Source organism: Rhamphochromis sp. 'chilingali', assembly GCF_963969265.1.
Source record: "Rhamphochromis sp. 'chilingali' genome assembly, chromosome: 2".
In the NCBI taxonomy this organism is placed as follows: domain Eukaryota; kingdom Metazoa; phylum Chordata; class Actinopteri; order Cichliformes; family Cichlidae; genus Rhamphochromis; species Rhamphochromis sp. 'chilingali'.
The window spans coordinates 63,855,922-63,871,376 of NC_137930.1; the positions used below are offsets into that span (position 1 = coordinate 63,855,922).

General features: G+C 40.4%; 1 protein-coding gene and 1 long non-coding RNA gene across 5 annotated transcripts in view; one reads left to right on the forward strand and one right to left on the reverse strand.

Moving 5' to 3' along the window:
- The window catches only part of LOC308389494, a 49,305-nt gene extending 49,280 nt beyond the window's left edge, over positions 1-25 (reverse strand). Inside the window, exon 1 of the long non-coding RNA XR_013970282.1 lies at positions 1-25. This exon is cut by the window's left edge and continues 53 nt beyond it. This is a non-coding gene — a long non-coding RNA (uncharacterized lncRNA).
- ldlrad3 (low density lipoprotein receptor class A domain containing 3) overlaps positions 1-14,356 on the forward strand; it is a 101,177-nt gene extending 86,821 nt beyond the window's left edge. For all 4 annotated transcript variants that reach the window (XM_080870907.1, XM_080870906.1, XM_080870905.1 and 1 more), the window contains 2 exons: positions 11,518-11,920; positions 12,473-14,356. In XM_080870907.1, coding sequence (XP_080727033.1) covers positions 11,518-11,920; positions 12,473-12,677 — 608 coding nt within the window. In that variant the 3' untranslated portion in view covers positions 12,678-14,356. The remainder of the gene's footprint in view (positions 1-11,517; positions 11,921-12,472) is intronic.
- The last annotated feature ends 1,099 nt before the right edge of the window (positions 14,357-15,455 follow it).

A 15,455-nucleotide genomic window follows, 5' to 3' on the forward strand; every position in this document is an offset into this window, starting at 1 on the left:
ATCTGTGGATGGTTTCCAGATGCCGGAGCCATCCATTAACTCTAACCCACCTCCCCTCCACTCTTCTTGCCGCCCACGGTAAGCTCTGACAGAGTGTTATGGGGGGGGGGGGCATGTGGGGGGTCTGATAGTGGCAAGCAATGGAGCGAACAAGTTATTACAGGACAGGCAAATAGAGGCCCGATGAAGCATGAAAACCTTCCTTCCCTAAAGCACCACTCATACATATACACACAAACACACACATGTACAGACTAAAGAATATACAGACAGATGGAAGGAAAGAAATAGGATAGACGTACAAAAACACATGCAAGCACAAATATAGATGTTATTTTTCACTGCTCTCTTCCACAAAAACAAAAAGAGGTGAGAAAGAAAGACTGGCAGGCCTATACACATGCATACACACAGCCCTGTCCTTAATTCACGCTTTCTCTACGCATGCTAACGAGAGGAGACACACTACATGACGAGCAACAGGAACGGGGTGACAACATGGAGCATGAATATTAATTTTAGGATGCCAAAGGGATCTGGAACGGTACTGTTGCAGAGCAGTTAACATGCTTTGCTTCCTAGCTTGGCTTACAGAGCAGCTTTCAATCAATTTTTTATATCCCACCAGGAGGATGTTTGTTGGCAGTAAAAGTTTATAAAAGAGTAATGCACAGAGAACAGTAAGGAGGCTCAGATGCTGAAGTATTGGGTGCATAACCCTAATATTTTGAGAGAGCAGGGGTTTAAATTAATTTGAAAGTGCCAGGGTTCAAACACTCTAGTGCAATTTTAAAAGCAACCACTTGTGCTGTATTTTGATCTGCACAAGTTACGCGTGTTTAGAGCAGACTGAAATAAATCGAGCTGTTGTTCTTTGGTTGAAAATACTGCCAGCCTGAAATTATTTGCATGTAGGCAGTTGTTCAGAAGGCTTTGGCAATGGGAGTAGGTCAGAAATCACTGTTTCATTTGCTTCAAATTCACTTACTAATGTACTCTCATTGAAAGTATTGGATCTTACAGACTTTGCTCAAAGAAGGAGTAAAAGGCATCACATGTTTCTTAAGTATCTTCCAGATGAAATATCCCTTAGTGTTTCACAGTTTCTTTGCCTGTACCAAAAGCCATTTATCAGTGCTGCCTGAGTGGACGCGTCTCATCTGTAAGACACAACACACAAGCAAACACCATACGTCTCGAGTGCAGTGCCGAAAACATGAGCTGGGATAGATGTGAGGCATGGGTCCCATTTATGAGGGGAACTCAAAACTTTGATGTGTATCTGGGTGTCCTATCTGCAGTAGATAAAGGGGATTGTGTTAGTGAGGTGCTAACACGCTATCTGCTACACTAACACTATCAGCATGTGAGAGAAACAGCCAGACTCCTGCTGGAGTTAATCTGGATTTCAGAATGATTGGATTGCATTAGATGGTGTGAAGAGATCGAAATAAAACCACTACAAATGTCTGCTCTGCTGCTAAAGCTCTCATCTCCAAAGTCAACAACTGGCACATACTCATTCTCCCGTAAATAAAAAGAATCTAGTGTTGCTACCTCTGCTGCGTGTTTTTGTTGACAACGGATAAGCCTCCCACCCTCACACCTACTCTCCTTCTTTACATAGTGTACATGAAAAATTAAAGGAAAAAAATCAGCTAAATCACAATGCAGGCAGAATGCCAACGAGAAGGATAGATTGCTAGTATTAAATCCAAGTGTGGCAATTGTGTTGTATTCTACATGCAGATTTCAGTTTATCTGCAGGTGTAAACATGTTCCAAAAGACAGTGAAAGTACTTTTCTAATCCCCCCCCCCCCCCCACCCCCTTTTTTTGTAGCTGTGCTCATTGAAACTGTAACCATCACTTTAAGAGTTTGGGCTTTTTTCACCCTCTAGACTCCGTTCTGCTGATAGTCTCGTCTACAGAGAATAAAGGCATTAATGAACCAAAGAAGTTGTGGTTTGTAGTATCTTCCCCGCACACCCCACTTTTTTTTTTTTTTTTTTTTTTAATCACCATGTGGCGTGGGTTTAGTTAACACGCTCTGGACAAGGACGAAAGGATTTATGGAATTTTGTTTGTACTGCTGTTTTCACTCGTATGAGGATCTGAGAGCAGTCTGTCTGTGAATACGTGGGTGTGCGCGTGAAAATGTTTGAACTTTATTTCTGCTAAACTTTCAGCAAGTTCTGCTCACGAATGTACGTTCCTGACTAATGTTCACGCTGTATTCAATGGACCGGGTCTTAATGCCACGCGTGTGTATCTGTTTGTGGGTGTGTTTGAAGCCAGATGGCATGGCTTCCTCGTCACACTCTGCAAACCCAATGCACGCCCTCTCCTTACCCTGGATGCCCGCCTAATACTAAACGTTGCACCGTGCATGTGTAAACATGTGAACAGCCTGACACCTAGTGGTTCTCTTCTCCGTTGTTGTGCACTCTTGTTCCCTTTGCTCGCCAGTGTGCTAATACATGATGGTAGGCATTTCATCCATTGCACACCTTATTTTATCACTCCGCTTTTGCAACGGTGGCAGGAGAAATTCCAAATCAGCCAGAAACCTCGTACCCATAATCAGCATCAGACAAAGTTACTATATCTAATAGAGGCTACAGCGGCGACTTTCCTATATCAGCTCTAGCATTTGAAGGCAGGCGCACTCCGGGGGTTGAAGCAAACCTGGAATGCAGAAAGTGGAGGATGATTACCCATCCCCCCACGCACACACAGCCTCCACCCCACCCTACTTTGAGCGCTTTTTAAATTTGAGACTTTGTGAATGCGAAATGAGTCTTCTGTGCATGGGGAAAGTACAGAACATCTGTGCAGCCCCTATCTTATCCCTCAGGAATGAGCCAGAGGGAGGAAATATCTTCATTCCCTTTATTCAGAGGCGTTTTAAGTGTGGCAATTAAGATATGTGGAGTCTTTTATTAGGCCGATTTTTTTTTTCTTTTTTTTTCTTTTTCTTTTGCTCGTTCATCTTCGGATAAGTGTATTCTGACAGTGGCTAGTTAGCATATTCATTGGCAAGTAGCCAAAGGAATGGGCTCCATTTAAAAAAAAAAAAAAAAAAAAATGCTTGTATCTCAGCAACCCAGGGGCATGTCAGCCGTTGATCTGCAGAGTAGTTTGATTAAAGACAGACAAAAGAGTGCTTTAGAGCTTGTTTTAATCACTGCACTCTCAATAGCCTATTGTGCACTAACATCGGCCCTCACTTTGCTTCAGTAGCTGCATACAGTTTTCTGTGTTTGTGGACATGTACTATATTTTCACCAGTATTCTGTCTCATGTGCTTTGAGGCAGTTCCTCAGTGAATTTTTGTTTTTAATTTCAGTTAAGGCATATGTTGATGTCGAAGCTTAATCTCTGATTGCCTACAGGCTGTCCTACATTATCATGTGAATCTTAGTAGAAAGTGCTTTCCAATGACTATTGACCAAAATATGAGTGTACACACATCGTTTGGTACTGTCTGATTGGTAGGTAACAAAATCTTACTGTATAGTACTGATATATTATCAGAAAACATCAACTTTCTGAGTGCTTAATGTTTTCTGCTAAATTCATCATGTTGTTGCTATATTTTTTTATTTCTAAACTGCTTTATCTTCAGCGTTTCATCAGCTACAGTCTTCAGCTACACCTAATTTCTTTGTATTCTTCTTTCAAGGAACCAGATGTTTTTTCATTTTTGTGGTTTTGAACTTGAGTTGTTCTTTGGATAGTTCTTGTCCAGGTCATCCTTCTTTTTTAAAGAGCGACTGTCAGTATGTACGATGAAAATCAGGAGTGAGGTACAACAGTGTGTGTCTTCAGCCATCTGTAAAACACGGTAGAGGCTCTGTCATGATTTGGGGATCTTGTTGAATTATCAACACAGAAAAGCACCATCAGATTTTAATCCAATAATTTGATGTAATACCATTTGTAAATTGTCTGATTGGCAATGTCTTAATCTTTCTTAATGACAACGATCCCAAACACACTGCCAGTGCAGTCAAAGCATACCTGGATAGAAAAACACTATCAGTCATGGATTGGCCTCCCCAGAGTCTGGACCTCAACATTACTGAAGCAGTGTGGCTCAACAGACAGCAGAACAAAAAGCAGCAGACATCCAAAGAAGAGCTTTGAATGTCCTTTGAGAAGCCTGGAGAACTATTCCTGAAGCCTGCTTAAAGAAATTACAAGAAAGCTTACATTAGAAAGTTTAGGTTGTGCTGACAAATTAAGGTTCTTAAGCTTTATAGATTTGTACAACTTAGTTTTTGTCTTGTATACTATATTTCCATTTACTTTTGCACGTTTCAGTAAATTATGGAATAAGGTTCGACGACCTGAAATTCTGTCAAACTGTAATTTTCAGACTCAAGATGTCTTTTTTTTATGATACAGAGTAGGAAAATGTCAAGAACAAAAATGAAATCGGGGAAAAAAAATAGTATGAGCTATCGGCCAAATTGTTGTTTTAAATAAAAGGTACCAGTTAAGAATTGCACAGTTTGAGTGCAAGCCTATCATTTAGCTATTTTTACCTAGTAGGACCTCGCTTGATCAAGGCTGAATTCCTGACAGCTCCCATTCTTGTTTTAGTCCTTTCTAATTCACACAAAAATAGGAAAAAGGGAAGATGTCAAAAAATAAAAACTGTTAGCAAGGTTTAGAAAGGATGACACAAAGAGATGCAGACAAAAGGAGTGTGTTCCTGGTACTGAAGGCATACAGCAGGGGGTCTGTATGACTCGTATCTCATTTAATAGATTTTAGGTGGAGTTCAGTTTGGCAAAGCTGTGTGCATAAAGCTTCAAAAGATACTCTCTCTTCCCTCTCCCTTTTGGACATGTTTCTTTCTGTGTCCTCTTTTAACAACCGCCTGTGACCTCTGTGCGCTCCTTTAAATCTTCTCTCTCATGCAGAGGTAATAAGATCAATAGAGGTGGGATATAATGAACTGCTGAAAAGTAAGTAGTAAAAATTTGGAGAGAAAAAGTGAGATAAGGATGGGAGGTGTATGAGGGGGTTTGTTTGTTTGTTTGTTCTTTTTTTTTAAATGATCCCTTTAGCTATTTATAACAATTTTGCTTAATTTATTCTCAAGCTTGGTGTATCAGAATGGCAAAGTACATTAAATATCCATGACAGTAAATTACCAGCATGACCAGCAAGAAAACACCAAGTAAAGAGACGAGGAGAGGAGAGGAGGGAGCACCATGCAGGGGGAGGCAGACAATAGACAAGAAGAAAAAGATGGGAAAACAAAAGGCACTAGAGGTAGTTGAGTGTAGGCGAGAGGGGAGTGTGAGGTGGAGAGATGTGGGGAGAAGGCACTCTGATGTGATTAGAGGGGCTTTGAAAGGCTACACCTCGCCCCTCTCCCCAAGCCTCCACATATGGAAGCTTTACGAGTTTATAAACGCAGTGTCGATGCAGTGTAAGAGGTGCCAGTGGCGCTGGGAGCACTGCAGAGAGAGGGTATTAATGCAGAACAAAAGTGCAGCCCCTTTCAACATGCTGCCATATGAAGGGGATTATTCTGAGTAAATATACTACAATGCACTTATTACTTTTACCATTTTTATCCTAACCAATTATCCACTCAGTATGGTGTTGTTGTTTTTTTGTAATATTATTTCATTGTAGCCAATTATTTTGTTAAAACCATTGACAGCTATAGAATTACTTTGTGGGTTAGTACTCCTGGTTGGGAATCACTCATAAGCTCCAACTTTGTAAATTGTGAAAAAGCAGGATTTTAAAAGTGTAGTTTTTGTAATGGTTGTCAATTAAATAAGATGAGAAATCCTTTCACTTTGGAATCATGAAGTCAAACGTGGCCAAGCGGCTTTGCTGTTGCTCAACAGCACGAAAGTATTCAAGCCTTTCATGTCTAGTTTGACAAGACAGGAAAGCTTGTAGTGATCTTTGATGTTGAGCTTTGATCATGACATTTAGGTCAAATGGAATGTCCTGCTAGAGTTCCTTGACAAAGCTATTGGAGAAGGTTAATAGGACATTCACGACGAGTAAAGAAAGAAATGTGTTGCGATTGCTACTATGATGACATGTTTTATTCATCAATTAACAAGTTGCAGAAATTGTAGTATCAGTGTTTGGTGAAACCAACCTGTGTCTTTAAAACGGTAGCAGTCCTCCTGGTTCACTTTCACAGGGTTTTCAGTGGTCTTGTAGTTATGCAGGTTTACTATCTCTGTTGATTGTGTGTCTTTTAGTAATCAAAGAGTGATGCAGTGATGGGATTGCAGGGCTATACGACTGTAGTTTTAGTCATGTTGAAGAATTCATTCGGCACGGTTAAGCTACCTCAAACTGCCAGAAATGTGAACTTTACATCAGTTCCCAGGAGTTCCTGGTAGTTTTCTACCTTTTTTTTTTTTTTTTGCCTGTCCCATTTGGTTCTTTAGCCGTCAGAATTGTTGTCTGAAGACCAACAAGGATACCCAATGGATTTACTTTGCCAAATGGATCATCACGGCCTTGCCGTATTGGTCCATTTGATCGACCTTTGTTGTTATTATTTATTTTATTTTATTTTCAGTTGTTACAGACGGGACAGACATGACTGGGGGATAGGAAAGGGAGAAAGAAAAATGAAGGAAAAGAAAAACAGAAGGGAAGAGGGACCGTGAGAAAGGGCACTTAAAAAGAGAAAGAAGAGAAAATAAAATCTCCTGGGTCACCTGTTGAGAGAAAAAGAAGAGACAACAAGCAAAAAAAAAAACAGAGCAACATACTAAACACAACACCATCACGTTAATCTAGCTAAGTGTAAACAGCAGTAAATACTAAATATTGAATGTTGTTGTGTAGCAAGCAGGACCGACAGCGCACAATGTGCTTGGAAATAGCAGCCAATAGAGGTGTAGTTTATGTCTATGAAAAATTAACACCCGTGTGCACACCTGTGTGGATCAGCATGCTTGTATTCAAAAGGTTTCCCCATGTAATGGTCTGCTAGAGGATGTAGAGAGCCTTGTCCCCCAGGGCATGAAGCAGGCAGCCAGCTCTGCCAGAGTGAACCGAGCCGCAGGCCCAGAGGCTGGAGGGCCGAGGGCCCCCTTTGCCCCGGATGAGGCCTGAGCAACAGGCACCAGGCACCGCCAAGTAGTCACCGGGAGTGAGCTGGTACATACCTGAGCGCCCAGCCCGGACACCAAGAACCACCAACGCACCAACCCCTGAGGGCATCAGTTACCGGCAGGGAGTGTGGTGAGGGGAGATAGGCCTTTGGAGGGCCTGGGAGTTCCCAGAAAGGTGGAGTGTAAGACCCAACATGACATATAGACACAGACAAATAAGGTAGTTTTCTACCTTGTGCCACTGGATGTTTACAAATCTGAATGTCTATGGTGCCGAAAGTCTTTGCAGTATCCTATATAATAAACGACTGCACTAGATTTTGCACTAGATGTGTGAACTTGTTCCTCACAGAAATTAGGTTTACGGGCAGATAATAGCAAGCTTTACAGATCAAAGCAAATAATTATATCCCGTGTGCTGTGACTGTGTGTCTGTAAAGAATGGGAGTTTGACTGGGACTCAGAGTCACTGTCATCAAAAATAAATGGAGTAAATGGAGTATTGATGCACAGATACCAGCTGTGCCTTCTCGCTCTCTCTTCAGTCTGGCAGCAAGTTAACACACAGCAGAGTCCACAGGCCCAGCCCAGACAAGATGTTTTTATTCATGTAAATAATGACCTTGTGTCTCATTTTATATCATTTATTAGAATATTTTTACAAATAATTTGGTTTCAGATCCACCGTGTTGCACTGACTATAGATATTTATTGAAGTGCTGTATCGTGTTGCTCCAGCATCATTACAGAGCTTATCAAAAATTCCATTTTGATGATGAGACCTGCTCACCTATCTCTGCATGTGATGATGACACCATTCTTTGTACCATAACTTCAACTAAACCATACAGAATAGGCAGCAGGGCTCAATCACGCACACAGTATGGGGTGGGAGGTGGGGGGGCTGCCACACAGGATCCATCCCCCTCTCTCTCCCCCTGACAGAGAGGGTCTCTGCTTCACCCTCTTTTCTCCCTGTCTTTTTATCTCCTGTGTGATTTGAACAGCCTTTCAGACCTCTGCCGCTAATGCACCAAATAGGCTCCCATTGTTAATGTTACAGCAATATGAGTTTCTTTTGTGTATGTTTCTTTCTGCTCCCAGAAGGCTGCACTGAAACCCGATAGGCAGCATAGTTTGGCAGTGGTGGGATCTCTTTATTTGCGCCTTTTTTTTTTTTATTTAAATAGGTAATTATGGAAATGATTCTCCTTTGTTTTTGCCTTTCTCTACTGAGTCCAGTTCATAATTAATTGGTAGCGTGAAGGACTGGCCAATTTAAAAATCACAAGGGAGGGGTCGAGGGGGCTTGTTTTAGTTGCTGGTGTCTGGTTGGGTAGCAGGCAGGTGGAGCATCTGAATTAGATTAGATTTAATTAAGGCATGGGGCCCCTGACTATACACGCTGGTTCACAAATAGGCTGTATGCCAGGCTGGTTGATGGGAATTCAGCAGTATGTGTGAGCACACTTACAAACACGCACACACTGCAGAGGTTCCCCTGGGCCTTCAAGGTCAGGTAGGCAGAGGAAACCTGCAGCTTGGTGTCTGGAAGAGAGAGAATGGAAGCTGAAAACCATTTTCTGTCTCGACAGAAGGTTGCTGGTTTGTCAAAACAAACAATTCTTCTGATTAGAGGCATAACTATATCTTAATGTTACGTAGCAGTTAAATCAGAATAAAATTTGGTTGTAAAAAATGTTTCTCATAGTGTTATGCTTTATTGTGTGTTGCACAGTGATGATTTGTACTTGCTTTCAATCAGTCAAAACTTATTGTGTCCATGTGCTGAGGCAGCTAGCGCTTTGTGCTATGAGGTGATTTCATTACACTCTGGGTTTCCTTCCATTATCTGGGTTTACTGACCTTAACATTAGGAATCAGGATAAGCAGCTACACAAAACTGTATTATTATTAAGTTATTATGAAGCCTAATTTCATAAGGGTTTCTTCTGAGTGTTCACATGAAAGGGGTGGTGCTGGCACCATTTGACCAATCACAATTACTGGAACTGGAACAGAGCTGCTACTTTGATAAAGTCCAGCCTAGTCAAAGCTTTTTTTGGGGAAGAAAACTGTATAAGTTAACAGATTTATCAGTGTGACAGCTCTGTCTTTAAGATAAGGACTGTGATGGATCATAATTTAGTATTTTATTAAATTAATGCTTAAAAGGCATTTTTAGTTTTTATTCTTACAGCTGCAGCTTTGGCTGTGTTCAGCAGTCTAAGAGTAAAGAGTAAATATAAAAACACAATTCAATAGTAGGCTTAGTTTACATTCAAATCTAGTATAGAAGTTAAAAAATGTCTCCTGTTTTGGATCCTATATTAAAACATACAAGAAAATTGTTGTAAAATTGTTTGCAGAGACTGGAACATCAGAACTTTCACATTTTTCCTTACTTTTTAAATTAAATAAAATTTCATTTTTCAGCATTATAAAAGCAGATACAGATAGTTAATATCGGCCAATATGCGTGTAAATGATTAAACAAACAAATACAAACTCCAAATGTATATTATATTTTATCAGTTAACAAATATCATCCAGTGTTCCTGAATGTGAAGGTTTTAAACTGTGCAGTATCAATATCAGCCTTAAAAATCCTGAAAAATGTCCTTCAGGTTCCTTAAATATCTGTCAGGCTCTAATTTTTTGCTGCTTCAAGCTGTCCCCTCTCCAAAAATGTAGAACTTTCCCTTTGTGTACACATTGGAATCATAGCATGATTTGAATTTCCGTCCTTACTTTCAGCTGCTCACTTATTCACCAGAGGTTACCACAGCAGGGAGCGCCACATATTTGATGTGGCAGATCCTCCTGGGACTGAACTGGAAAGCTTTCATTTGTTAGTCTGATGGTTTACATATGTTCCTGTTTCCTTGCATATTAGTAGTGTGTAAATTGATGCAGATGAAATCAGAAAGTGGACTTCCATTTCATAAGCATCTTAGCTGGTATAATAATCACTATGAAAGACTCACGTTAGTTGACTTTGAGCTTTTTGTGGTTCTGTTCTCTGGGTCTCGGTACCTCTACCTCATAAATGCGGAGAAGATCTCTACTCTGTACTAAACACAATATCCCTCAAGAGCCTGTAAGTCTGTATAAGCATAGAATACTTCAAAAAGCTCCAAAAAGGCTTGCCTTACCTTGCACTTTCTGGGGATCTAATCCTTACAGTTAGAAGCACTTTCAGACTATTGATTTGACCTTAAGATGTCTTGTAATGGTCATTTCCTGGCAAGCTATCTGGGCAATAGCCTCAACTGTCTGCATGATGGCTTGTGGACGAAGAAGTTAGTTTCCTAGGCTTTAATGCACATGGCCTTTTAAGTAGCAAATGGAAACCTTGAGCAGAGAACGAGGAAAGTATTTTGAACTTTGAGGTTTGATATTCACAGCCTTAGTTAGCATTAGTGTAATTTGAAGTGAAATAGCAACTGTAAAATACTTAGATATAGTCATTTTTCCTCAGCACATCCTTTCTGCAGCTCTGTAATAAATAGATTTCTTTCCACTCTCTTGCTGCCTCTCCTTAATAGAACAGTACAGTCAGCTGGTAAGCTGAAACACCATTTACATGAGCCCCATCCCGACGCCTGATTGAAATTCTCACACTGTAATATCAGTCAGCGGAAATATTTAAGCGGCCCTTCCTCATCCTATCTAAAATAATAAGCTGCAGTGCCCTGTAGCATTACTGTCATCCTTTTCCTCATTTCATGCAGCAGGTAGGCTGCTCTGCGCTTGTGTGTTTGGCTCCAGCTCTCATTGTGAACATTAGGTTCACTGGACTCTTGAGTAGTTTGCAAACTCTGCATCTCCCTGGGACAAACATGGCAAAGTGTGACGGCCCCTGGTGTTTCGCTGCCTGCTCTCATCTTCAAGTTGCATTTTTCTAAAAATGCTATAAGCTGTTTTGCCCTCACTATGAATTATTTAGCTTCCCTCTCCTTTCTTTTTCTGTCATACTAAAGAGTCCCTGTTTATGAACCAGGCTTTAGAAGTAGCCTCTGCACTGGTGCACCATGGTTGATTTGTTCTCTTTGTCTCTTGGAGCTCTTCGGGTGAGTTTGACTGCTTTATGCGTATTGCTTAGCACTCTCATCTCCAGGAGAGGCTGCCGCTGTTGAATCACATAGAATACATTTCCAAATGAACCTAAAAACAATTTACTGCTTGATATTCATGCCTGCCTCCTTTACTCCCTTCTCCATTCCCTTGGCTCTCCAACACCACAACTCATCTTCCTTAAATTAAATTCCCCTCTTCCTCCTCCTCTACATCCTTCCTTCCTCCATTCCCCTCTGAGTCCCTCAGCACCACTAATCCTTTTTTTTCTCATCCACCTACATTATGCATCCTTAGTTTGCTCTTCATTTCCTTCCTCTCTTGCACAGAAGCTCCTGGCCAGGACTTTGTGACACTGGACTATCGCCTGCGTTACTACCCTAGCATCACCTACGCCGTCATCGGCAGCACCGTCATCTTTGTCCTTGTGGTAGCCTTGCTGGCTTTGGTTCTCCATCACCAGAGAAAACGCAGCGTCCTGCTGCCCAGAGGCGTACGAGGAAGTTCACATACCCACCACCATCACCAGCCCCTGCTGCTGTCCCGTCTGGTCATCTTGGACCGAGGACACTTACACACTGGAGGTCCGGCACTCTCCCCTGGCTCACCTACCACAACCGGTCAATACAGCTCAACACCTCGAGCTCTGCAGCTACTGTCTGGGACCCTGTATCCCTCAGCACCTTCCATGGATTCCCCTCCATCATACTCACAAGCTGTTCTAGATGTCAGGTGAGATGAACAAATAGTTCTAGTGTCTGTATACATATTTCTACATTTTCACACTGTAACCTAAGACTGATCCAAAAAGAAAAATGAAAAGAAATAACAGTGCTCAAATGTGCTGTTCTATCAAACTATGATCTACTTCCAATCAGAAATCTGTCAGCATGCTTCCCACGGGTGCTTTTATGTTATTTGCAATGAACAATCGTGTAACTGTTGTATACTCATTTATTATTAAACACAAATGTTCCTGTTCAGATATTAGCTCCAAAAAAGAGAACATTTGCTAAAATGGCAAAATAATAGTAATGAGATCCTGATAAAAAGAAGGAAGTTTGCTTTCTTTTAACAGTGGGAAAAAACTAAACAATTGCATAATTATTCATATTAATGGAAACTAAATGAGAAAAGGTGAAACTTCAGTTCAAAATAGTTCTTACTTAACTCCATTATATTCTCAGATGGGAGAATACATCCTGTTTTGTTCTTTTTCCTTGCTCTTGATCGCTGGCACAGAAACGATTGTACAACCCAGTGTAATATTTCTTCTGTCTTTAGTCGACCTCCTTGGTTTGACCTCCCTCCGCCCCCTTACCTCCAAGATGGAGAGCTTGCTTCAGAAGGCGAGCTTCCTCAATATGAGGCCCCACAGGACCCCGTGAGCCACCCCGCGGCTCATCCCTGCACCCCCTCAACACCCAGAACTGTGGCCACAGGCGAGCGGCCGAGCGATTGCTCCGGAGAGGAGTCGGCCCAGCTGTAGCTGCTTTAGTGGAGACTGATAGACCTTAAAGACTGCAGGACTCAAGGACCAGGCTGCAGGGCAGCATGATGCCAGGACAGTCCACAGCAAAGACCCGCTTGAGGTGATTCAACAAGGACTGACAGGCTGAACAGTGACCTCAGCTTGTTGCTGACATATCACTGAAGAACATCTCTCCCTGGTGGACTGAGCTTGTGTGTTGGCGCCCCCTGCTGGGATCACAGCTGTACTAGTTTGGTTGAATTCTCCCCCTGAAGAATTACTGTGTATATTACCTACCAGTGACCACAAACTGTATCTCTAAAGAAGTAGGAGCTATTTCATCAACATATTCATTAACATGTAATGTTGTGTGTCAGTGGTGATATTTGTCTTTGTGCGTTACTTTTCTGCAGCACTTGGAGAGCGAAGTCAGAGTCGTGCAGCACTTTGCGACACTCCCCTCTCAATTTTAGATTTCGTGTCTACAATGTCTGACTTTTATTTTCGATTCAACTGCAAAATACTCTAATAATAGATCAAATCTATCCTGCTGAGAAGATTTCAGACTTAACAGAATCCCATGTAGCTGTGGCAAACGGGAGCGTCTCAGTGAGAGAGAGTTTTTATCTGATTGAAGTGCTGATGTGAAACATGAACTAATAATATGGCTAGTGATAAATATTAACAGTTGCAGATTCTTTAATAGGATTTTATTGATATTTGTTAAAGATGAGTGGAGGTTGTTTCTTTCCTTTCAGTATTTGTTTGTTCACTGTTTCTTGTCATTTGGTTAAATTCCAGCTGAAAATGTGAAGAGGACCAGAGTTAGAAATTATATAGATTATATAAGTTATATAGTTAGAAGAGCAGAAGTTATGTAAGTATTAAGTTTCATAAATAATTCCTCTAAGCAAAAGAACCACCCTGCTGGTAATGCATTTCTATCTGAAGGCCTGTAAGTATTTTATGTAAACACAAAGAAATAGAAAATACAAAGAATTGTGTTGAGGCCTTATTTTATGCTAGTGCCTTCTTTGTTTGTGGTATTCAACAATAAGCTGTCAGACAACCTTTTAAGAACACGCTGTCTTCCAAAATGTAATGTATTTATATAACTTTGTGATTCAGAAAATTCATCCTCAGTAGTATTAGAATCACAAAATTCATATCCGAATGCTCTTTTATTCATTTCAAATGGTTTGTTCAACACTGTACACACACACACACACACACACACACACACACACATATGTATGTGTAAAAAATAGAGAAAGTTATCTATTTTAAGTAGAAGGCTACTTGGAGTTTAAAAGTGGGAGATGAATGTGTAACAGTGAAATTAAGTTTTTAGTTCTCGCCTAGAGGCAGCGGTGATGATGCAGGTACAAAAATAAAAAACAATCAAACCAAAGATAGTCATTATATAAACCTATTTCCCTCCAAAGGAACATTTATTATGCCTGTAACTTTATTATATCAGAACATGCAAAGGTTTATTGGGTAAAGCAGAATTCATGTTATTGCTGTAAAACTGGAAAATGGTTCTCAGGACAGATTGTACCAGTTAGACGATTCAGTTTATATCTCAGTTTCTCTTTTTATTTCTCATTTGTTCTCATACATATTTGTGAAGTGGTCCATGATGATCTTTTTACCCTTTGTATTCTGTACATTGGAAATAATATAAATATTTCTGACTCAGATATTACGTGTATGGCTTTTTTGTATGCAATTCTTATATATTTATTTGTCATGAGTCACAATAGTCATTATGACATTAAATATTTTTTTTAAATACAGGTGTTGATAATAATGTTATTATCATCTGGATGATAGAGTGTAAAAGCAACATACCACAGTGTAACAGTACAATAGCACAATAATGAGCTAGATGTAGTAATTCAGTAAAAGGACTAGATGTTGTAGTCCCTGATAATGCATTGCGTTAAATGGTGAGAATCTTGAGGGATGGCTGTTATGAGGAAAGGCAGCCCACAAACTTTACCAGCAGCACACATCGTTGTGTGCCTCAACTTTCAGTCTTTTACCCAAGCTAATCTGCCATTTTTGGGGGGATTAGAGATCTGATCTAGGTTATCATATTAAGATTTGGGACGTCAGTAGTGGACCTTGGATTCATCGGATGTTTTGGCCATTATCACTAGACACCCTCGTCCAAGATTCAACTTCCTCATCCAGGATTCAAACTTTTTTTTTCAATTTCTGTGTCGCACACACATAAAAATTAAAAAAATATCATCTCATCCTGAAATCATAAACTTTCCCTGGAAGCTCCATGTTCCACGTTCTCTGTCCAGAATAAAGTACATGAAATTGTGCAGCACTTCAGTGAGGTGACCTCAGGTAATCTGGACCACTTTTTTGTAAATCAGTTGGGACAGTAATCTTACATATTACATTCAACTGTTAACTTATTATGATTAATAAGGATTGCTAACTCTCAAATGTACAAGGCTGATGGGGTATTGTGGTCACCCCACTGGGCGGGTTTGTGAATAACGTGGGATTTTGAAATTTGCACCACAGGTGTGTTGACTAGGAGGCTGAGGGGTAGCGCTGACAGCTGCCAGTATTTTGTTTTAATTTTTTTTTAATTGATCTAATAAAATATAACTGCTCACAGACGCAAACAGCTTTCGAAACTTCAGCTTTCTCTTATTTTTTCTATTAAAATGGGCAACTAACATAGCAAAGGGATGCAATAATGAAATATATTAATGATATATTTTTTAATAACAAGAACCATTATCTTTTTTTTAATCAAATCAGCGTTTT